At 42.8% G+C, this 26,020-nt stretch overlaps 1 protein-coding gene across 1 annotated transcript in view; it reads left to right on the plus strand.

Annotated features, from left to right (window-relative positions):
- The first annotated feature begins 4,817 nt into the window (after positions 1–4,817).
- CHRAC1 (chromatin accessibility complex subunit 1) overlaps positions 4,818–26,020 on the plus strand; it is a 44,135-nt gene continuing 22,932 nt past the window's right edge. The window contains 3 exon segments of the mRNA XM_063925139.1: positions 4,818–4,940; positions 5,650–5,704; positions 5,707–5,769. Coding sequence (XP_063781209.1) covers positions 4,818–4,940; positions 5,650–5,704; positions 5,707–5,769 — 241 coding nt within the window.

Below are 26,020 nucleotides of genomic sequence, written 5' to 3' on the forward strand. Positions count from 1 at the left end.
GTGCTGTCCTGTGCTGTATATTATTGACTCCAAATAAAGGGGTTATTAATATTTAATCCAAATAATTTTCACATGTTTTGCCCTGTGAGGTGTAGAGGCACGCTCTCCTGTACCGCATATTGTTATATAACTCCAGAAAAATAATGGATAACAAAAATTTGGAGGATAAAATAGGGAAAGATCAAGAACCACTTCCTCCTAGTGCTGAAGCTGCTGTCACTAGTCATGACATAGATGATGAAATGCTATCAACGTCGTCTGCCAAGGCCGATGCCCAATGTGATAAAGGGCATGTAAAATCCAAAAAGCTAAAGTTCAGTAAAAAGACCCAAAAAAAGAAATTTAAATAGTCTGAGGAGAAACGTAAACTTGCTAATATGCCATTTACGACATGGAGTGGCAAGGAACGTCTAAGGCCCTGGCCTATGTTCATGACTAGTGGTTCAGCGTCACATGATGATGGAAGCCCTCATCCTCCCGCTAGAAAAATTATAAAAGTTAAGTTGGAAAAAGCACAGAAAAGAACTGTGCGTTCTAAGATGGTATGACAAATCCCCAAGGAGAGTCCAAGTGTGTTGGTGGTTGCGATGCCTGACCTTCCCAACACTGGATGGGAAGGGGTGGATCCTTCCACCATTTGCACGCCCTCTGCAAGTGCTGGAAGGAGCACCCACAGTCCAGTTTCTGATATTCAAATTGAAGATGTCACTGTTGAAGTACACCAGGATGAGGATATGGGTGTTGCTGGCTCTGAGGAGGAAGTTGACGATGAGGATTCTGATGGTGATGTGGTTTGTTTAAATCAGGCACCGGGGGAGACACCTGTTATCCATGGGATGAAGAAGCCCATTGTGATGCCTGGGCAAAATACCAAAAAAGCCACCTCTTCGGTGTGGAATTATTTCTCCACAAATCCGGACAACAGGTGTCTAGCCGTGTGTTGCTCTGTCAATCTGTAATAAGTAGGGGTAAGGATGTTAACCACCTAGGAACATTCTCCCTTATACGTCACCTGCAGCGCATTCATCAGAAGTCAGTGTCAAGTTGTGAAACTTTGGGTAAGAGCGTAAGCAGTCCACTGACACCTAAATCCCTTCTTCCTCCTGTACCCAAGCTCCTGCAAGCTATACCACCAACTCCCTCAACGTCAACTTCCTCCTCAGTCAGGAACGTCAGTAGTCCTGCAGGCCATGTCACTGTCAAGACTGAGGAGTCCTCCCCCAACCGGGATTCCTCCGGAAGATATTTGAGTGGTACACATGCTGTTGCTGCTGTTGTTGCTGCTGGGAGTCGATCATCATCCCAGAGGGGAAGTCGGAAGACCACTTGTACTACTTCCAGTAAGCAATTGACTGTCCAACAGACCTTTGTGAGGAAGATGAAATATGACAGCAGTCATCATTTTGCAAAGCGGATAACTGAGGCCTTGACAGGTGTGGTATGGAAGGTCGACAGTAACTAGGTCGACAATGTCTAGGTCGACCACTATTGGTCGACAGTAACTAGGTCGACAGGGTGTCTAGGTCGACAGGGTATTTAGGTCGACATGTTCTAGGTCAACAGGTCAAAAGGTCGACATGAGTTTTTTTATGTTATTTTGGTGTCGTTTTCATCGTAGAGTGACCGGGAACCCGAATTAGTGCACCGCGTTCGCTCGCCATGCTTCGGGCAAGGTGCCTTCGCTCCGCTACCACTTCGCTCGGCACAGATTACCGTTCCAATCGTAGTCCACATGGATCGTTAAGTATGAAAAGGTTCAAAAAAAGATTTATTTTTTTCAAAAACTCATGTTGACCTTTTGACTCTAGGTCGACCACTAGTGGTCGACAGTAAATAGGTCGACAGGTTGTCTAGGTCGACAGGGTATTTAGGTCGACATGTTCTAGGTCGACAGGACCTAGAACATGTCGACCTAAAGACTCTGTCGACCTAGACAACCTGTCGACCTATTTACTGTCGACCAATAGTGGTCGACCTAGACATTGTCGACCTAGTTACTGTCGACCAATAGTGGTCGACCTAGACATTGTCGACCTAGTTACTGTCGACTTAGAGATCAGATCCCGGCCTTGACAGCTATGTTGGTGTTAGCTCCATTAGTTCAGTGGGACTTAGAGAATTGCTTGAGGTACTGCGTCCCCGGTATCAAATACAATCTAGGTTCCACTTCTCTAGGCAGGCAATACCGAGAATGTACACAGACGTCAAAAAAGTGTCCTAAAAAATGGAGTTGTACCCACTGTCCACTTAACCACGGACATGTGGACAAGTGGAACAGGGCAGACTAAGGACTATATGACTGTGACAGCCCACTGGGTAGATGTATGGCCTCCCGCAGCAACAACAGCAGCGGCACCAGTAGCAGCATCTCGCAAACGCCAACTCGTTCCGAGTCAGGCTATGCTTTGTATCACCGCTTTCCAAAGGGGGCACGCCACTGACAACCTCTTACGGAAACTGAGGGACATCATTGCACAATGACTTACCCCAGTTAGACTCTCCTGGGGATTTGTGATATCGGACAACGCCACCAATATTGTGCGTGCATTACATCTGGGCAAATTCCAGAATGTCCCATGTTTTGCACATACAATTAATTTGGTGGTGCAGAATTTTTTAAAAAATGACAGGGGCGTGCTGGAGATGCTGTCGGTGGCCCGAAAAATTGTGGGCCACTTTCGGCATTCAGCCACCGCGTGCCGAAGACTGGAGCGCCATCAAACTCTCCTGAACCTGCCCTGCCATCACCTGAAGCATCACCTGTAACGAGGTGGAATTCAACACTCTATATGCTTCAGAGGATGGAGGAGCAGCAAAAGGCCATTCAAGCCTATACATCTGCCTACGATATTGCAAAGGAGGGGGAATGCATCTGGCTCAAGTGCAGTGGAGAATGATTTACGGCAATGTTCTCCAACCCTTCGAAGTTGCCACACGTGAAGTCAGTTCAGACACTGCCAGCTTGAGTCAGGTCATTCCCCTCATCAGGCTTTTGCAGAAGCAGCTGGAGAAATTGAAGGAGGAGCTAAGACGGAGCGATTCCGCTAAGTATGTGGGACTTGTGGATGGAGCCCTTCATTCACTTTGCCAGGATTGAAGGGTGGTCATTCTGTTGAAATCAGAGCACTACATTTTGGCCACCGTGCTCGATCCTAGGTTTAAAGCCTACGTTGTATCTCTCTTTCCGGCAGACACAAGTCTGCAGAGGTTCAAAGACCTGCTGGTGAGAAAATTGTCAACTCAAGCGGAACAGCTCCTCCTTCATTTTCTCCTGCAACTGAGGCTGCGAGGAAAAGGATAAGATTTCCTAGCCCACCCGCTGGCGGTGATGCAGGGCAGTCAGGAGCGACTGCTGACATCTGGTCCGGACTGAAGGACCTGCCAACGATTACTGACATGTCATCTACTGTCACTGCATATGATTCTGTCACCATTGAAAGAATAGTGGAGGATTATATGAGTGACAGCATCCAAGTAGGCTTGTCAGACAGTCCGTACGTATACTGGGAGGAAAAAGAGGCAATTTGGAGGCCCTTGCACAAACTGGCTTTATTTTACTTAATTTCGTCCCCCCCTCCAGTGTGTACTCCGAAAGAGTGCAGCCGGTAACCTTGTCAGCGATCGGCGTAGGAGGTTACTTCCACAAAATGTGGAGAAAATGACGTTCATCAAAATGAATTATAAATTCCTCCAGGAAGACCTTGACCAGCAATTGCCTCCGGAAAGTACACATGGACCTCTGATGGTGGATTCCAGTGGGGACAAATTAATACTCTGTGAGGAGGAGGATGTACACACTGAAAGGGGTGAGGAATCGGACGATGAGGAGGTGGACATCTTGCTTCTGTAGAGCCAGTTGTGCAAGGAGAGATTGATTGCTTATTTTTTGGTGGGGGCCCAAACAAACCAGTCATTTCAGCCACAGTCGTGTGGCAGACCCTGTCGCTGAAATGATTGATTTGTTAAAGTGTGCATGTCCTGTTTATACAACATAAGGGTGGGTGGGAGGGCCCAAGGACAATTCCATCTTGCACCTCTTTTTCTTCTTTGCATCATGTGCTGTTTGGGGCCTAGTATTTTTTAATGCCATCCTGTCTGACACTGCAATGCCACTCCTAGATGGGCCAGGGGTTTGTGCCGCACACTTGTGTCGCTTAGCTTAGTCATACAGCCACCTCGGTGCAACCTTTTGGCCTAAAAACAATATTGTGAGGCGTGAGGTGTTTAGAATAGACTGGAAATGAGTGGAAATTATTGTTATTGATGATAATAATACCGTAGGAGCAAAATTACCCCCAAATTCTGTGATTTTAGCTGTTTTTATGTTTTTTTCAAAAATCATCCGGATCCAAAACCAAAACACGAGCGGGGAATTAGAACCAAAACACAAAAAGTGCCGGCCGCACATCTCTATTATAAACTGTGACTACAGTACCCTCTATTGGTATTATGCATTTACATATATTTTAATAGGTGAAGCACCAAATTTCTTGATGGAGTGTGCCCCAATAGATTCTATTCCCAGAATGTATTAACCTATGTAGGGTTCCTTTTGCTTGGCTGTGTCTAGTACAGAGAAATAAATGCATATACTGTCACCGTTCCCCCTACGTGTTCTACAGAGTCATTGCCGATTGGGTGATTCGCAGTACTAAGCCCCAGTGTACCAAATACAGGGCCGGATTAAGGTTGGTGGGGGCCCAGGACAACGGAGGTTGTAGGGGTTAGCACTTTCACTATCCATTCCACCATCTATTCCCTTTAGTAACCTGGTGATGAGCTTTATTGCCCCCAGCGCACAGCGCACACATAGGGAGATGGCAAGGCCGGAGAGCCGCCTGGTGTCTCTACCGCTGCCTCGCATCAGAGTGATCGTGAAGAGCTTGTCCGACGTGACCAAAATTAACCAGGATGCCCTGGTCCTCACCACCAAGGCCACGGTACCAAGCAGGGGTGGTATGCATGTGATGTCATATCCGGGTGCCCATCATCAGTCCTGCCCCATGCAAGGGGAAATATGTGAGTGGGGTGATGTCACAGGATGGATTCTGTAATGTGAGGACGGAGACCTCCTGTGTTCATATGGCCACGGTAGAGTTGACCACGTGCACTCCCACAACCACTGAAACAGTCAAACCTCATCCATCCTGTCTGTATATTTGGGTGGTGGGCTGTGCTCGCTTATTATCACTGTATCCCAGTGACATCCCCTTATAACAAAAGAAACCATTGCCCACAGGCGGTGACATATATCAACAATGAATCTGATCTGTTATAAATTGTGCACAAAGTTCTAGGACTTCCCAGGAAAGTTTTCATCTAATAAACATGGGTTAAGTAGTGTAACGCAAATCCACCGGTACTCCTTACAATCAGGGCACCAATGTACCCACCTGCCGGGATCCTGACCGAATCCCAAATATACTATGGTAAACCACCAGGTTACTATGGAAGGTGTGCAGGGATAAGGCGTGTTGTAGCATATTGTCCTGTACATACTGTAAGACAGGCTTGGGATAGCTTGGGCTGTGGCATGGACAGTGACAGTGCCTCCTCACAGGCACTCTGTAAATAAGCTATTGCTGTTACGTGTTACGCTCTGCACTCGCTGAGCTTGATGGCGTGCCTGTTTCCGTCACCCATTTGCAGGAGCTTGTGACGTACTTGGCTCCTTACTCCTATAAACATGGGTCCAGCAAAGACGCCACACGCTCACATATCACCACTTGTCAATCACGGTAGAGGAATCGGAGACCTTTCAGTTCCTTTCCATTAGGTGAAGGTTGTTACCTCATCAGCAATTACAGAGGGGGTTCAAAGGACAACTGGGCTGGCACACAAGCTGGCTTCTATATAACGGCTACTCTACACATGTATGGGTCTTCCACAGAGGTTAGGCACAAGGGAGTGCTATTATGGCTTTGGCCCATACTTGCCTACCTGACCCTCTCCATGAGGGAGAAAATGCTCTGTTCCTGGACTTTCCTGGTAATGTATGATTGCCATCACCTGTGGTGAGCTAGGTAATTGATAAGAAAGGTGTTTCACCACAGGTGATGGCAATCATACATTACCAGGAAAGTCCAGGAATAGAGCATTTTCTCCCTCATGGAGAGGGTCAGGTAGACAAGTATGCTTTGGCCCCTGCTAGTGACACCTTCGTAGCGCAGTGACTTGCGTCATTTGCAGTGGACTGTCCTGTCCGCTTCTAAAGAGAGTGTCTTTCGCTCCCATAGTTCCAGCAGGAATCCATGAAATATGAAAGAGCAGGCAAGTATGTACCATGTAATAATCTCAGGTGGTTATTATTTCAGGCAGTAATACCACAAAACTCCTTCCTTGGTTTGTTTCTACAGGATGCTATTAATGATCTCTGATTCAGCACAGTTCTCACAATGTCATGTGGCTACCATGGCAGCCACAGTCACGTGGCACGCAGTGAGCCAGGAAGCTTTGGAATGCCCTCCTAAGCTCTGATTTCAATGTGCCATCCTCCAACTCCCTCCTCTGCCATCACATGACGTTCTGAGCATAGGTGTGTGACTGACAGCCATGCTTAAAACCCATCACACAAACAATTAACAGGAAACTATTTTGGTGCCTTCCTTTAGGTTTGGACCATACATATAACATAATCTGCGTTGTCCAGTCGGTGGAAATAGTATGAACAGAATGTGAGCGTTTTATATGTTTTATGTTCTGTTGAATTCTGTGTTATAGGTGCAACTAGTAATAAATAATACAATTTAGAAGTGTTATTCCACTTGTGGTTAGGCCACACTTATTGCACACTGATTGTATTATTATTATTATTATTACATTTTATTTATATGGCGCCACAAGTGTTCCGCAGCGCCGTACATATACAACAGCTGTAGGACAGTATAGAGAACATTGAATAACATTACTAGAGATGTGCACCAGACATTTTTCGGGTTTTGTGTTTTGGTTTTGGATTCGGTTCCGTGGCCGTGTTTTGGATTCGGACGCGTTTTGTCAAAACCTCCCTGAAAATTTTTTGTCGGATTCGGGTGTGTTTTGGATTCGGGTGGTTTTTTTTTTCAAAAACCCCTCAAAAACAGCTTAAATCATAGCATTTGGGGGTAATTTTGATCCTATAGTATTATTAACCTCAATAACCACAATTTCCACTCATTTCCAGTCTATTCTGAACACCTCACACCTCACAATACTATTTTTAGTCCTAAAATTTGCACCGAGGTCGCTGGATGACTAAGCAAAGTGACCCAAGAGGGCGGCACAAACACCTGGCCCATCTAGGAGTAGCACTGCAGTGTCAGACAGGATGGCACTTAAAAACATTGCTCCCAAATAGCACATAATGCAAAGAAAAGAGAAAAAGAGGTGCACTGTGGTCGCTGGACGGCTAAGCTAAGCGACACAAACACCTCAATATCACAGGAATTATTAGTTCTAATCAATGGTATTATTGGTCCAAATCACTGGAAGAAAATGACAAAATCACAGGAATTATTTGTTCTAATCAATGGTATTATTGGTCCAAATCACTGGAAGAAAATGACAAAATCACTGGAAGAAAATGACAAAATCACTGGAAGAAAATGACAAAATCACAGGAATTATTCGTTCTAATCAATGGTATTATTGGTCCAAATCACTGGAAGAAAATGACAAAATCACAGGAATTATTCGTTTTAATCAATGGTATTATTGGTCCAAATCACTGGAAGAAAATGACAAAATCACTGGAATTATTCGTTCTAATCAATGGTATTATTGGTCCAAATCACTGGAAGAAATGACAAAATCACTGGAATTATTCGTTCTAATCAATGGTATTATTGGTCCAAATCACTGGAAGAAATGACAAAATCACTGGAATTATTCGTTCTAATCAATGGTATTATTGATCCAAATCACTGGAAGAAAATGGAATGGATGGATACTTGCAGTGACACAGAGCTGCAAGATACAGCAATGGCCTACTGTACACAACTATATACTGTTGGGTCACCAAAATGCTGCACTGTAATACTATATATACTGCTCACAAAAATGCCGCACAGATATGGAATGGATACTTGCAGTGACACAGAGCTGCAAGATACAGCAATGGCCTACTGTACAACTATATACTGTTAGTCACCAAAATGCTGCACTGTAATACTATATATACTGCTCACAAAAATGCCGCACATATATGGAATGGATACTTGCAGTGACACAGAGTTGCAAGATACAGCAATGGCCTACTCTACAATTATATACTGTTAGTCATAAAAATGCTGCACTGTAATACTATATATACTGCTCACAAAAATGCTGCACAGATATGGAATGGATACTTGCAGTTACACAGAGCTGTAAGATACAGCAATGGCCTACTGTACTGTACTACTATAATTATTATATAGATGACAGATATAAAGTTACATTGTGGAGGAATCCAGTATACGTTCTGTCACCAGGTACCAGTGAATGACCAAATCATGTATATAGGTGACAGATATAAAGTTACATTGTGGGGGAATCCAGTATACCTTCTGTCACAAGGTACCAGTGAATTACCACATCATGTATATAGGTGACAGATATAAAGTTACATTGTTGGGGAATCCAGTATACGTTCTGTCACCAGGTACCAGTGAATGACCACATCATGTACATAGGTGACAGATATAAACTTACATTGTGGGGGAATCCAGTATACGTTCTGTCACCAGGTACCAGTGAATGACCACATCATGTATATAGGTGACAGATATAAAGTTACATTGTGGGGGAATCCAGTATACGTTCTGTCACCAGGTACCAGTGAATGACCCCATCATGTATATAGGTGACAGATATAAAGTAACATTGTGGGGGAATCCAGTATACGTTCTGTCACCAGGTACCAGTGAATGGCCACATCATGTATATAGGTGACAGATATAACGTTACATTGTGGGGGAATCCAGTATACGTTCTGTCACCAGGTACCAGTGAATGGCCACATCATGCATATAGGTGACAGATATAAAGTTACATTGTGGGGGAATCCAGTATACGTTCTGTCACCAGGTACCAATGAATGACCACATCATGTATATATATAGGTGACAGATATAAAGTTACATTGTGGGGGAATCCAGTATACCTTTTGTCACCAGGTACCAGTGAATGACCACATTATGTATATAGGTGACAGATATAAAGTTACATTGTGGGGGAATCCAGTATACGTTCTGTCACCAGGTACCAGTGAATGACCACATCATGTATATAGGTGACAGATATAAACTTACATTGTGGGGGAATCCAGTATACGTTCTGTCACCAGGTACCAGTGAATGACCACATCATGTATATAGGTGACAGATATAAAGTTACATTGTGGGGGAATCCAGTATACGTTCTGTCACCAGGTACCAGTGAATGACCACATCATGTATATAGGTGACAGATATAACGTTACATTGTGGGGGAATCCAGTATAAGTTCTGTCACCAGGTACCAGTGAATGACCACATCATGTATATAGGTGACAGATATAACGTTACATTGTGGGGGAATCCAGTATAAGTTCTGTCACCAGGTACCAGTGAATGACCACATCATGTATATAGGTGACAGATATAAAGTTACATTGTTGGGGAATCCAGTATACGTTCTGTCACCAGGTACCAATGAATGACAACATCATGTATATATATATATATATATATATATATATATATAGGTGACAGATATAAAGTTACATTGTGGGGGAATCCAGTATACATTCTGTCACCAGGTACCAGTGAATGACCACCTCATGTATATAGGTGACAGATATAAAGTTACATTGTGAGGGAATCCAGTATACGTTCTGTCACCAGGTACCAGTGAATGACCACATCATGTATATAGATGACAGATATAAATTTACATTGTGGGGGAATCCAGTATACATTCTGTCACCAGGTACCAGTGAATGACCACATCATGTATATAGGTGACAGATATAAAGTTACATTGTGGGGGAATCCAGTATACGTTCTGTCACCAGGTACCAGTGAATGGCCACATCATGTATATAGGTGACAGATATAAAGTTACATTGTGGGGGAATCCAGTATACGTTCTGTCACCAGGTACCAGTGAATGGCCACATCATGTGTATACTAGGTGACAGATATAAAGTTACATTGTGGGGGAATCCAGTATACGTTCTGTCACCAGGTACCAGTGAATGGACACATCATGCATATAAGTGACAGATATAAAGTTACATTGTGGGGGAATCCAGTATACGTTCTGTCACCAGGTACCAGTGAATGGCCACATCATGTATATAGGTGACAGAAATAAAGTTACATTGTGGGGGAATCCAGTATACGTTCTGTCACCAGGTACCAGTGAATGGCCACATCATGTATATAGGTGACAGATATAACGTTACATTGTGGGGGAATCCAGTATACGTTCTGTCACCAGGTACCAGTGAATGGCCACATCATGCATATAGGTGACAGATATAAAGTTACATTGTGGGGGAATCCAGTATACGTTCTGTCACCAGGTACCAATGAATGACCACATCATGTATATATATAGGTGACAGATATAAAGTTACATTGTGGGGGAATCCAGTATACGTTCTGTCACCAGGTACCAGTGAATGACCACATCATGTATATAGGTGACAGATATAAACTTACATTGTGGGGGAATCCAGTATACGTTCTGTCACCAGGTACCAGTGAATGACCACATTATGTATATAGGTGACAGATATAAAGTTACATTGTGGGGGAATCCAGTATACATTCTGTCACCAGGTACCAGTGAATGACCACATCATGTATATAGGTGACAGATATAAACTTACATTGTGGGGGAATCCAGTATACGTTCTGTCACCAGGTACCAGTGAATGACCACATCATGTATATAGGTGACAGATATAAAGTTACATTGTGGGGGAATCCAGTATACGTTCTGTCACCAGGTACCAGTGAATGACCACATCATGTATATAGGTGACAGATATAACGTTACATTGTGGGGGAATCCAGTATAAGTTCTGTCACCAGGTACCAGTGAATGACCACATCATGTATATAGGTGACAGATATAAAGTTACATTGTGGGGGAATCCAGTATAGGTTCTGTCCCCAGGTACCAGTGAATGACCACATCATGTATATAGGTGACAGATATAAAGTTACATTGTTGGGGAATCCAGTATACGTTCTGTCACCAGGTACCAATGAATGACAACATCATGTATATATATATATATATATATATATATATATATATAGGTGACAGATATAAAGTTACATTGTGGGGGAATCCAGTATACGTTCTGTCACCAGGTACCAGTGAATGACCACCTCATGTATATAGGTGACAGATATAAAGTTACATTGTGAGGGAATCCAGTATACGTTCTGTCACCAGGTACCAGTGAATGACCACATCATGTATATAGATGACAGATATAAATTTACATTGTGGGGGAATCCAGTATACATACTGTCACCAGGTACCAGTGAATGACCACATCATGTATATAGGTGACAGATATAAAGTTACATTGTGGGGGAATCCAGTATACGTTCTGTCACCAGGTACCAGTGAATGGCCACATCATGTATATAGGTGACAGATATAAAGTTACATTGTGGGGGAATCCAGTATACGTTCTGTCACCAGGTACCAGTGAATGGCCACATCATGTGTATACTAGGTGACAGATATAAAGTTACATTGTGGGGGAATCCAGTATACGTTCTGTCACCAGGTACCAGTGAATGGACACATCATGCATATAAGTGACAGATATAAAGTTACATTGTGGGGGAATCCAGTATACGTTCTGTCACCAGGTACCAGTGAATGGCCACATCATGTATATAGGTGACAGAAATAAAGTTACATTGTGGGGGAATCCAGTATACGTTCTGTCACCAGGTACCAGTGAATGACCACATCATGTATATAGGTGACAGATATAACGTTACATTGTGGGGGAATCCAGTATAAGTTCTGTCACCAGGTACCATTGAATGACCACATCATGTATATAGGTGACAGATATAAAGTTACATTGTGGGGGAATCCAGTATACGTTCTGTCACCAGGTACCAGTGAATGACCACATCATGTATATAGATGACAGATATAACGTTACATTGTGGGGGAATCCAGTATACATTCTGTCACCAGGTACCAGTGAATGACCACATCATGTATATAGGTGACAGATATAAAGTTACATTGTGGGGGAATCCAGTATACGTTCTGTCACCAGGTACCATTGAATGACCACATCATGTATATAGGTGACAGATATAAAGTTACATTGTGGGGGAATCCAGTATATGTTCTGTCACCAGGTACCAGTGAATGGCCACATCATGTATATACTAGGTGACAGATATAAACTTACATTGTGGGGGAATCCAGTATACGTTCTGTCACCAGGTACCAGTGAATGACCACATCATGTATATAGGTGATAGATATAAAGTTACATTGTGGGGGAATCCAGTATACGTTCTGTCACCAGGTACCAGTGAATGACCACATCATGTATATAGGTGACAGATATAAAGTTACATTGTGGGGTAATCCAGTATACGTTCTGTCACCAGGTACCAGTGAATGACCCCATCATGTATATAGGTGACAGATATAAAGTAACATTGTGGGGGAATCCAGTATACGTTCTGTCACCAGGTACCAGTGAATGACCCCATCATGTATATAGGTGACAGATATAAAGTTACATTGTGGAGGAATCCAGTATCTGTTCTGTCACCAGGTACCAGTGAATGACCACATCATGTATATAGGTGACAGATATAACGTTACATTGTGGGGGAATACAGTATAAGTTCTGTCACCAGGTACCAGTGAATGACCACATCATGTATATAGGTGACAGATATAAAGTTACATTGTGGGGGAATCCAGTATACGTTTTGTCACCAGGTACCAGTGAATGACCACATCATGTATATAGGTGACAGATATAAAGTTACATTGTGGGGGAATCCAGTATACGTTTTGTCACCAGGTACCAGTGAATGACCACCTCATGTATATAGGTGACAGATATAAAGTTACATTGTGGGGAAATCCAGTATACGTTCTGTCACCAGGTACCAGTGAATGACCACATCATGTATATAGGTGACAGATATAAACTTACATTGTGGGGGAATCCAGTATACGTTCTGTCACCAGGTACCAGTGAATGACCACATCATGTATATAGGTGATAGATATAAAGTTACATTGTGGGGGAATCCAGTATACGTTCTGTCACCAGGTACCAGTGAATGACCACATCATGTATATAGGTAACAGATATAAAGTTACTTTGTGGGGTAATCCAGTATACGTTCTGTCACCAGGTACCAGTGAATGACCCCATCATGTATATAGGTGACAGATATAAAGTTACATTGTGGAGGAATCCAGTATCTGTTCTGTCACCAGGTACCAGTGAATGACCACATCATGTATATAGGTGACAGATATAACGTTACATTGTGGGGGAATACAGTATAAGTTCTGTCACCAGGTACCAGTGAATGACCACATCATGTATATAGGTGACAGATATAAAGTTACATTGTGGGGGAATCCAGTATACGTTTTGTCACCAGGTACCAGTGAATGACCACATCATGTATATAGGTGACAGATATAAAGTTACATTGTGGGGGAATCCAGTATACGTTTTGTCACCAGGTACCAGTGAATGACCACCTCATGTATATAGGTGACAGATATAAAGTTACATTGTGGGGGAATCCAGTATACGTTCTGTCACCAGGTACCAGTGAATGACCACATCATGTATATAGGCAGGGCCGAAACTAGGATTTTTGGCACTCGGGGCAAGGTTGTAATTTGGCGCCCCCTCCAAAACATAAATTAATAAATTACACCACAAAATAGTGCAACCTTATTCACATTGTGCCACACAAAAGTGCCCCTTATTCCGCTACACCACACAGTAGTACCCCTTATACATATTATACCTCACAATAGAGCCCCTTATTCACAATATGCCACACAGTGGTAATGTCCTTTATAGCATATTATGACACACAGTAGTATCCCTTATACATGTTATGCCACACAGCAGTAATGTACTTTATACACATAATGCCAAACAATAGTAGTGCCCTTTGGGTCAAGTGTAGCGGCGAAAACAAGGATGTTCTGAAGCAGTTTAGTTAACACACCATCAATAGAGACAGTACAGTAAATATATACACAGCCCCTTAATATACACATACCACCACAATAAACATATACACATGCTCCGGTATATATACATACCACCCAATATACTGTGATAACATACACCCGTCCAAGTACCTAACCTGAGCACCAAATGTTACACCACACTGCTCCTACACACACACACACACACACACACACAATGGGTTACACTGAACGGCTCCAGCACACACACGCACATATTGGGTTACACTGAACGGCTCCAACACACACACACACACACACACACACACACACATACTGGCTGGGTTACACTGCACTGCTCCAGCACATACACACACACACACTAATATATATATATATATATATATATATATATATGTGAAGAGAGAGAACAAACCGCGCCAGTATACGATTACCGATCACCACTAGTAGTCACACCAAAAAACAATAATAGGTGAAAACCAATCAATAAATAAATATATGTATACACCTATTTAGTCTCCCTTGGAGGACACTCCCTTTAGTATAATAGGGCGTCTGCTACACCTTAAGAATTAAGCATTGGTAAAGTGCTTCATGGGTAGTGTAAATTGGAAGTTGGATAAGGTGTTTTTAAGCGACCAATGGTGTCACATGAAATTTGGGAGACTAAACAAAAAAAACATTTTTTTAAATTTTTTTTTTTTGACAATTTATTACTAAATACACCAGAAAAAAACAGTAAAACTTTTTTTAAAAACCACAGATAAAATTGATCCAAATCTTTAGAGCAGGCTAAAAGTACAGAGAATTTATCTCTAAAAAAATGTGTTATATATAATATGAGGAACAATGTCTGCATAAAATGATGGTAAAACAAGATAAAAAACAAGATAAAAAAGAACCATAAATTTGCTTCACCCCTTGATGAAGTCCAGATAGGACGAAACGCGTTGGATGTTAAAAGACTTGACCCATCCTCTCAAGTTAAGCAAATTTATGGTTCTTTTTTATCTTGCTTTTTATCTTGTTTTACCATCATTTTATGCAGACATTGTTCCTCATATTATATATAACACATTTTTTTAGAGATAAATTCTCTGTACTTTTAGCCTGCTCTAAAGATTTGGATCAATTTTATCTGTGGTTTTTAAAAAAAGTTTTACTGTTTTTTTCTGGTGTATTTAGTAATAAATTGTCAAAAAAAATGTAAAAAAATAATTTTTTTTTGTTTAGTCTCCCAAATTTCATGTGACACCATTGGTCGCTTAAAAACACCTTATCCAACTTCCTATATATACATATATATATATATATATATATATTTATTTATTACCAACACATGCCTCTCACATGTGTACCTTTCTTTATAATGTATTCTGTAAAATAGCATAGGTGTATTGCCAATATGAAACACACACACACAGACTGCCCCCCCCACTTTACACACACACACACACACACACACACACAGTCAGACTGCAGATTACACAAACCGACTGCCCCCCTCACACTCCTACTGAGACTTTAAATTACACAGAATGCCCTCCCTCTCTATACACACCCACTCAGACTGTAGACAGATTACATACACAAACACACACACAGCCTCACACTGTCCACTCCCCTCCCACGCACACACTGGACTGCAGATTAACACACACACACTGTCCCCTTCCCCCATACATTCCAGCTGCAGAACACACACTGATACTGACTGCATATTATTTCCTCCTACTCCCAGGAAGGCACACGTAGCAACAGCAAATTTAGTATTACCTGCTGTCCGGGACTCGTGCTGGGAAGTGAAGTGAATCATCCTGTCTGAGTCATGCAAAAGCCCCTGGGAGCCGTCTGACCAACTCAGTGGCCGGGAGGAGGAGCGTGCAGCAGCTCAAATCACAGCACAGCCTCCCGGACCTCACAGGCGGAGCTCTCCGTCTCTCACAAGTGGGGAAAAAATCAGTATGCTGCGGCTGACATGTGCGTGCGCTAGTGGGCCCTGTCAGCTCCCCCTCTGATCCGGCACCCGGGTCACATGCCCCCTTAGCCCCCCCTAGTTTCGGCCATGATATAGGTGACAGATATAAAGTTAAATTGTGGGGGAATCCAGTATACGTTCTGTCACCAGGTACCAGTGAATGACCACATCATGTATATAGATGACAGATATAAAGTTACATTGTGGGGGAGTCCAGTATACGTTCTGTCACCAGGTACCAGTGAATGACCACATCATGTATATAGATGACAGATATAAAGTTACATTGTGGTGGAGTCCAGTATACGTTCTGTCACCAGGTACCAGTGAATGACCACATCATGTATATAGATGACAGATATAAAGTTACATTGTGGAGGAATCCAGTATACGTTCTGTCACCAGGTACCAGTGAATGACCACATCATGTATATAGATGACAGATATAAAGTTACATTGTGGGGGAATCCAGTATACGTTCTGTCACCAGGTACCAGTGAATGACCACATCATGTATATAGGTGACAGATATAAAGTTACATTGTGGGGGAATCCAGTATACGTTCTGTCACCAGGTACCAGTGAATGACCACATCATGTATATAGATGACAGATATAAAGTTACATTGTGGAGGAATCCAGTATACGTTCTGTCACCAGGTACCAGTGAATGACCAGATCATGTATATAGATGACAGATATAAAGTTACATTGTGGAGGAATCCAGTATACGTTCTGTCACCAGGTACCAGTGAATGGCCACATCATGTATATAGGTGACAGATATAAAGTTACATTGTGGGGGAATCCAGTATACGTTCTGTCACCAGGTACCAGTGAATGACCACATCATGTATATAGGTGACAGATATAAAGTTACATTGTGGAGGAATCCAGTATACGTTCTGTCACCAGGTACCAGTGAATGGCCACATCATGTATATAGGTGACAGATATAAAGTTACATTGTGGGGGAATCCAGTATACGTTCTGTCACCAGGTACCAGTGAATGACAACATCATGTATATATATATATATATATATATATAGGTGACAGATATAAAGTTACATTGTGGAGGAATCCAGTATACGTTCTGTCACCAGGTACCAGTGAATGGCCACATCATGTATATAGATGACAGATATAAAGTTACATTGTAGGGGAATCCAGTATACGTTCTGTCACCAGGTACCAGTGAATGACCACATCATGTATATAGATGACAGATATAAAGTTACATTGTGGGGGAATCCAGTATACGTTCTGTCACCAGGTACCAGTGAATGACCACATCATGTATATAGGTGACAGATATAAAGTTACATTGTGGGGGAATCCAGTATACGTTCTGTCACCAGGTACCAGTGAATGGCCACATCATGTATATAGATGACAGATATAAAGTTACATTGTAGGGGAATCCAGTATACGTTCTGTCACCAGGTACCAGTGAATGGCCACATCATGTATATAGGTGACAGATATAACGTTACATTGTAGGGGAATCCAGTATACATTCTGTCACCAGGTACCAGTGAATGACCCCATCATGTATATACTTATACTGGTGGTCCCCAGTCCCCACAATGCAGCACACTGATCAGATATTTGCAGCACACTGAGCACAGATATGGAGCGTTTTCAGGCAGAGAACGTAGATATTTTCAGTACACTGAGCACAGATTATTTGCAGCACACTGAGCATAGATATTTGCAGCACACTGAGCACAGATTACGGAGCTTTTCAGGGAGAGAACGCTGCCACATCCTCTCCGTTCAATCTCCAAAGCACGAGTGAAAATGGCGGCGACGCGCGGCTCCTTATATAGAATACGAATCTCGCGAGAATCCGACAGCGGGATGATGACGTTCGGGCGCGTTCTGGTTAACCGAGCAAGGCGGGAAGATCCGAGGCTGCCTCGGAACCGTGTAAAATGGGTGAAGTTCGGGGGGGTTCGGATCCCGAGGAACCGAACCCGCTCATCTCTAAACATTACAGAGCACAAGTAACATTTGGCAGCACAATTTTCAGTACACAATACAGCTGGTTGAGGGCTGGAGTAATCAGCGAAGGGTGAAACCTGTCTCCAATAGTGACGACACAACTAGCAGGTATAGAGCCGCTGGAAGAGACAAATGGCTGTATGAGAGTCTGAGCACTAGAGGGCTCAAACTCTACTGTGCGGTGACCATTTTCCCAGTGTTTTCTCTACTGCGCACGTGCAGAACTCCGTGAAAATGGCCGCTGCGTTTTAACAGCACTACTGATGTCTGAGCGGGACTCCGGAGGGGTAAGTATTCCAAAAATGGGTGTAGTGTGTGTGGTGTGGGCAGAGCCATAACTACGTGTGTGCCAGGTGTGCCTGGCACACAGTGTAGTCACCCTGAGGGCGCAACGGGCAGCATTCTATGTCAGCGGCTTGTAATGAGTCAAATTGACTTATTACAAGCAGCCTGTGCTGTTTGCGCCGCGCTGGAGGAGAAGAGGAGAGGAGCAGCTCCGGAGGCAGGGGAGGAGGAGGAGGAGGAGGAAGGGGGAGGAGGGAGCCGCAGTGTCGGATTGGGAGGGACATGAAGGGCCCACCGGGGTGGATGCTGTTGTAGGGGCCCATGATAAAGGGTGTGACCAGGCTCCACTGGGGCGTGGCCAGCCAACACAGAGGTTTGGCTAACCATTACAGAGTACATGTTCTGTTCCCCTTGGTAAATATATAATAAACCATATTCTGTGAAGTATAATGTAACATAAGTATAATGCATAATTCAAGTGCACTAGGATAGAGTCTGGAACCTGATCCCTAGAGGAGGAGGAGGAGGAGGGCCCACAGGCAGTGGGGCCCACCGGTGGTTTCCCCTGTTCCCCTGTGGGCCAGTCCAACCCTGGGTAGCGGCGCCGCTACAGCTGTCCCTCTCCTTCCGCATTGGCTGGCCGGCGCTGCTGTGAATGCTGGGATGCGCTTCCCTCATCCCAGCATTCACAGCGGCGGCGGCCAGCCAATGCGGAAGGAGAGGGAAAGCTGCAGCGGCGCCACCACCAATTACACTGCGCTGCTTCGGCTCTCGAATCCCCCTCCCTCCTCCTCCTTCTTCTCTGCCGGGGATCTGCCAGCAGCTGCTGCACCGAGGAGCCTGACTGCCTGGGGAGAGATGGTAAGTATATATCTGTCTGTCTATCTATCTGTCTGTCTATCTATCTATCTATCTATCTGTCTGTCTCTATCTATCTATCTCTCTATCTATCTATCTATTCTGTCTGCCGTAATGTGTAAAAAGGGGACGCTGTCTGCCGTAATGTGTAAAAAGGGGGACACTGTCTACCGTAATGTGTAAAAAGGGAACGCTGTCTGCCATAATGTGTAAAAAGGGGATGCTGTCTGCCGTAATGTGTAAAAAGGGGGACACTGTCTACCGTAATGTGTAAAAAGGGAACGCTGTCTGCCGTAATGTGTAAAAAAGGGGACACTGTCTACCGTAATGTGTAAAAAGGGGGACGCTGTCTGCCGTAATGTGTAAAAAGGGGGACACTGTCTACCGTAATGTGTAAAAAGGGAACGCTGTCTGCCGTAATGTGTAAAAAGGGAACGCTGTCTGCCGTAATGTGTAAAAAGGGGACGCTGTCTGCCGTAATGTGTAAAAAGGGGACGCTGCCTGCCGTACTGTGTAAAAAGGGGGACGCTGTCTGCCGTAATGTGTAAAAAGTGGGACGCTGTCTGCCATAATGTATAAAAAGGCGGACTGTCTGGCGCAATGTGTAAAAGAGGCTCTACCTGGTGTAGTGGCGCTACTGTGCGGCGTAATTTGAATAATGGAGACTACTGTGCACCGTAGTATGAATTGGTATTATTTTGTGGCCACACCCCTTCCACCATGAAGCCACGCCCCTATATTTTTTGCATTGGGGGGCACCAATGCCGTTTCTTGCACACAGCACTAAAATGCCTAGTTACAGCACATGATGTGGGCTCCTCCTGGACTCAGGGACCCGTGTGCACCGCACACACTGCACCCATTATAAATACACCAGTGGCCACTGAGTAGGTGAATGCTGTCTGCAGTGCTAGAGAAGAGGGCTGTGAGAACAGGAGGGAGGAGGACCCTGACATATAACATGTGGGGTGAGCATGTGGATTGGGACCTGAGGGCAGGAGGTAGCTGAGGTAGAGATTACTGAGGTAGGAGGGTGGAGTGAGTGACCTGGTCACAAGGTTAAGTGGTGGAAGGGTATGCTTGGGTGAACAGGTGAATTTTCAATGCGAGTTTGAAGCTATGCAGGGTCTGAGTGAGCCTGATGGAGCGAAGGAGCCCTTTCCAGTGAATGGGGCAGCACGGGCCAAATCTTGGAGTCGAGCGGTGCTGCAACAGGGAGATGGGAGGAGATTTAATGACGGATTGCCCCAATTTTGGAAGAGAAGAAGTGTCACGATCCGGGTTATTGGACATCATTATTTACCTTCCAAATGTCTCCTGAACCTGGCCCAGCGTTCCAAAACGGGATTCCATCTGCGCTGTCTGTGTGCAGCGCGCTGTACCTCTTTACCTCAAGTCTCTTCCCTGTGATCCCGCAGCGCTGTCATGGCAGCCTTACAGTTTTGTTGCACTGTTTTAAAGAATGGCGTCTCCTGCCCTCCGCCGCCATTATTGTTGTTTACCACATGGAATATACAAACAGACTTTCCCTCCAAATGCAAACATGGGCGCAGCCATGTTTTTCCTCATCACATGTCATTTCACAACCTATCCGTTGCTCTCTGGGCTCTGCCTAATTATCCAGCCAATGCCTGCTTCCCAGCTGGTATAAATATCCTGCTCCTGGGCTGGATAATCGTCAGTGCTTTGGTTGTCTAACCTATACACGTAGTAGCAAACAGAATTATGATAGATGTAGTTCACAGGCGCCTAAAATGTATGTACAAAGACAATAATATACCAATACATTCCTTTCATGGTGAAGAAACTCCTCAAACCTTCATTCCCTTTCGACAGATGAAGTCTCACCATATAGGGAAAAAAACAAAAAAATACATCATGTGCAGTACAATTAATTTAATAAACTGACATACACATACAATGAGTATTTTAAAAAACAGATTTAAAACAAAGTCCCCAAGTCCTGATTTAAGTAGTTCTGACAGAACAATTACCAGAGTTCGTTGAGAACCGGTGTGAAACAGCTCTCAGACAGGCACGTTAGTCAATAGTAACCAGATAGTCTCCCCGGGTGGACAGTCTGGGATGGCCCTCGGGCAAAGAGTACCGCAGTTCAGTCCTTAACCGGAACTTGGGGGTCCAAATGATCAGCCGACGCGTTTCGACCCAAATGCTCTGGGTCTTTCAAAAGGCAGTGTGAAAGTCCTTCTGTCAAAAATCACTTATATATCCCACATAACCAATCCTCTTTCTTTACCCATTAAATATCTATAATCCAATCAGGAGCCTCCATTTTCACTGTATTAATCATTTAATGGAGGCTCCTAATGTCAATCATTTACTTTGCACAGCCATCGGTTGGCCCGATCCGGAAGTGTGTCACGTATCCCCCGACTCGCGGGACTTCCCACGTGTTGACTCTGTTACCTTGGTAACCACCCTACGTCCCACCGGAAGTCATCATCGAAGGTCCACCAGCAATCCCCTCACACCAGCGCCGTTTCCCTGACAACCGTCTCGGCGTCATTGGAAGCCGTCGCTGAGAGTCCGCCAGCGTCGTTCCCACGGCAACTCCGTTTCCGTGGTAACCTCGGGTGCGTCTTCACTCGTGGTTGGTCCCCGCGTGTCAGAGCCCGTCACGTCACCTCCGTCCTGCCGTATTCCTCCGGCCTTGCCTCCTTCATGGTCCATTGTTACTATGGCGATTCCCACACATAAACACAGATTTTAACCAGTTCAGATTTCTATATTTTTTAAGAGATTCTCCAATGACCTAAAAGAATAATCAAACAAATGGTGGTTTAATATCAGACGGATATATTCAATAAAAGCACACACATCCTGCACCATTGTCCAATATATATATATGTACAAAATGTGTATGTGAAAAAATATATATATATATTAATCGTATGTAAAATATATTAATCTTGCATAAAAAGGAGGTTTCTATAAAAACCGTATAGGTCCTGCATAAAAACATCCTATAAAAACCACTTTAATTCAAAATCCTTATTTATGCCTTGCGGATGAAGTGTATTAAAATCAAAAATAAATTTCATCTCACATTAAGCCAAAAGAGAAGCACTATCCTTTTGGCGAGGATTACATCTTACCAATTTTATCCCAGCAAACCTGACAATGCTTGAAACGGAACAGTTGTGAGTTGTTTTAAAGTGGTTAGAGAGAGCATGGGTCTCTAACCCTTTTTTTATGTTCCGGCAATGCTCCCCTATCCGTATTTTTAGGGGTCGAGAGGTACGTCCTATGTAAAAAAGGTGGCATGAACATTCTATAAAATATATAACATTACTCATATTACATGTAATGAAATCTTCTAATTTAAAAGTATAACCATTTATGCTAATAGTGTCCAATTTTCTAGTGCCATCACTTTTTACTTCTCTACACCCCATACACGAACCGCAATGGTGAAAGCCTCTGGTGGCAATCCTGCCCTCACGTTTTTTTAGAGGAAGATATCTTTTTACCAACGAATTCTTCAAATTGGGGGACTTTCTGTAAATGAAAATTGGACGTTCCGGAATCACCGCTTTTAGGATCGGATCTTTCCTCAGAATGTTCCAATTCTTTCTGACAGATTTTTCTAAAACCTTATATTGGGAATTATACCCCGTAATAAAGGCCCACTCATACCTCTTATTTTGGGATTTTTCCTTATTATCTACCTTTAATAGGCATTCCCTATCCACTTTTTGAACCTCTTCCAAAGCCTTTTCTATTCTTTCCCTCTTGTACCCATTCTTTATGAATCGTGTCTTTAATTCGTCTGCTTGTTCTTTGAAGGAGTTTTCACTTGTACAATTTCTCCTAAAGCGTTTGAATTGACCCAATAAAATATATTAATCTTGCATAAAAAGGTTTCTATAAAAACCGTATAGGTCCTGCATAAAAACATCCTATAAAAACCACTTTAATTCAAAATCCTTATTTATGCCTTGCGGATGAAGTGTATTAAAATCAAAAATAAATTTCATCTCACATTTAGCCAAAAGAGAAGCACTATCCTTTTGGCGAGGATTACATCTTACCAATTTTATCCCAGCAAACCTGACAATGCTTGAAACGGAACAGTTGTGAGTTGTTTAAAGTGGTTAGAGAGAGCATGGGTCTCTAACCCTTTTTTTATGTTCCGGCAATGCTCCCCTATCCGTATTTTTAGGGGTCGAGAGGTACGTCCTATGTAAAAAAGGTGGCATGAACATTCTATAAAATATATAACATTACTCATATTACATGTAATGAAATCTTCTAATTTAAAAGTATAACCATTTATGCTAATAGTGTCCAATTTTCTAGTGCCATCACTTTTTACTTCTCTACACCCCATACACGAATCGCAATGGTGAAAGCCTCTGGTGGCAATCCTGCCCTCACGTTTTTTTAGAGGAAGATAGCTTTTTACCAACGAATTCTTCAAATTGGGGGACTTTCTGTAAATGAAAATTGGACGTTCCGGAATCACCGCTTTTAGGATCGGATCTTTCCTCAGAATGTTCCAATTCTTTCTGACAGATTTTTCTAAAACCTTATACTGGGAATTATACCCCGTAATAAAGGCCCACTCATACCTCTTATTTTGGGATTTTTCCTTATTATCTACCTTTAATAGGCATTCCCTATCCACTTTTTGAACCTCTTCCAAAGCCTTTTCTATTCTTTCCCTCTTGTACCCATTCTTTATGAATCGTGTCTTTAATTCGTCTGCTTGTTCTTTGAAGGAGTTTTCACTTGTACAATTTCTCCTCAAGCGTTTGAATTGACCCAATGGGATTGAATTTAGCCAATTCATATGATGGCAACTATCATAACCTATGAACGTTCTCGAATCTGTCTGTTTTGTGAAGGTCCTAGTGCAGATTTTCTGATTTTCCACCGACACCGTAATGTCTAAAAAGTCCACTGTACTTTTATCAAATTTAAAGGTAAGGTCAATGTTCAGGGAATTTGTATTCAAATAGGAAAAGAATTGATTTAAAATTTCCCTTTCTCCCTTCCATACGAAAAAAATATCGTCGATATATCGACGCCAGGACACCAGACTCGCTCCAAACGGGTTGTTGTTCCAAACAAATTCCGTCTCCCATTCTCCCATGAAAATGTTGGCGTAGCTTGGAGTGAATCTGGTGCCCATGGCTGTGCCAATTTTCTGAATGTAAAATTCCCCACCAAAAATAAAATAATTATTGTTCAATATAAATTTTATACCATCTATAATAAAATTTTGTACTTGATCTTCTAAGGAACTCTTACTTAAATATTTTGTAACCGCTTTAACACCTGCCTCATGATTAATTATCGAGTACAAAGATTTAACATCCACTGTAACCAGGTACATGTTTTCCTCCCATTTTAGAGTAGATAAGAAGTCAAGGAAATCCCTTGTGTCCTTCAAGTGTGATGGATTGCTTATTACCAAGGGTTGGAGAAAGTAATCAATATATTCGGACAGATTGACCGTGACTGACTCCATCCCTGATATAATCGGTCTACCGGGGGGATCTGTGACGCTCTTGTGCACTTTGGGTAATATCTGCGGGTTTGATGGTTATATCTGAGTTGGCTTTGAGTTCCTTGAGGGCCCCCCTCTCTTTAAAGGTCAGCTTTGATTTCATGCCTGTTGGTTTTATATTCCTCAGGTCCTCTTTCACCAACTCACAAAATGTATCTATGAAGTTCCCTTTCATTTGTGTGGGAAAGAACACTGATCTTGGTTTAAAAGGAGTCCTGGTCGGTGTTTTCACAATTTCCAAATCCGTTGTTCCCCCTTTGGTAAGGAAGAACTTTTTTATGCACAGTTTACGGACAAATTTATGTATGTCTATAAAGGTCTCAAACTTATTTATAGAGGTAGCAGGGGCATATTTTAGACCTTTTTCTAAAACTCTCCTTTCATATGCCGATAAAACATGGGAACTAATATTAAATATCTTAACTCCTTTTTCATTTTCAGACAAATGATTCTCATTAGTTTTCATCCCTATGCCCGTGGTGGTGTCTTTCTCAACATCACCCCTCAATGCATTGTTAGGCTTTTTTTTTCCTTTTCTTATGTTTTCTCTTCCCTCTATGTGTGCCCCTTCCTTTTACCTCCAATGGAGATTACTCCTCCCCCTCTCTAAAAAATGGGAACTTTCATGTCTGTCTTCCAATGTTTCATATCTGTTTCTTGTTGATAGTGGAGTCCGATAAAAAAAAAACTCTTTTTCCCTATATTCCTCCCTCCATCCTCGTTCTCTATCTCCCCCATATCTATCCCTTGTCCATCCCTGATTTCTGTCATTAGATCGATATCTATTGCCATAATTCATTTGATGTCTTTGTGGTAATCTAGTTCTCACCCTATAATCTCCTGGTTTGTGATGATTACGGTTCCTAATATTGGAACCTTCATTTCTTTGTGGGGATACCTGATCTCTACCTGAAATTCTCTTTCCCCTATCTGATTGGGTATGTGGTTTCAAAATTTTCTCTGGAGTCTTATTTATTATTAAAACCTCTTCATCCAAAGCTTTTTATCCCTTATAAATTTGCATATCTTCCTTTCTACCATTATCTTTTCATTCTTTTTAATATTCACTTCTATTCTCAAACATTTTGTAGTCGGGCAAATCTGCAAAGGGTACAATGAGATCTTTGCATTTTTTTATTTCCTCGTCTAGATGTGCGAGCTCCCTTC

The sequence above is a fragment of the Pseudophryne corroboree genome, chromosome 5 (assembly GCF_028390025.1).
Source record: "Pseudophryne corroboree isolate aPseCor3 chromosome 5, aPseCor3.hap2, whole genome shotgun sequence".
Taxonomy (NCBI): domain Eukaryota; kingdom Metazoa; phylum Chordata; class Amphibia; order Anura; family Myobatrachidae; genus Pseudophryne; species Pseudophryne corroboree.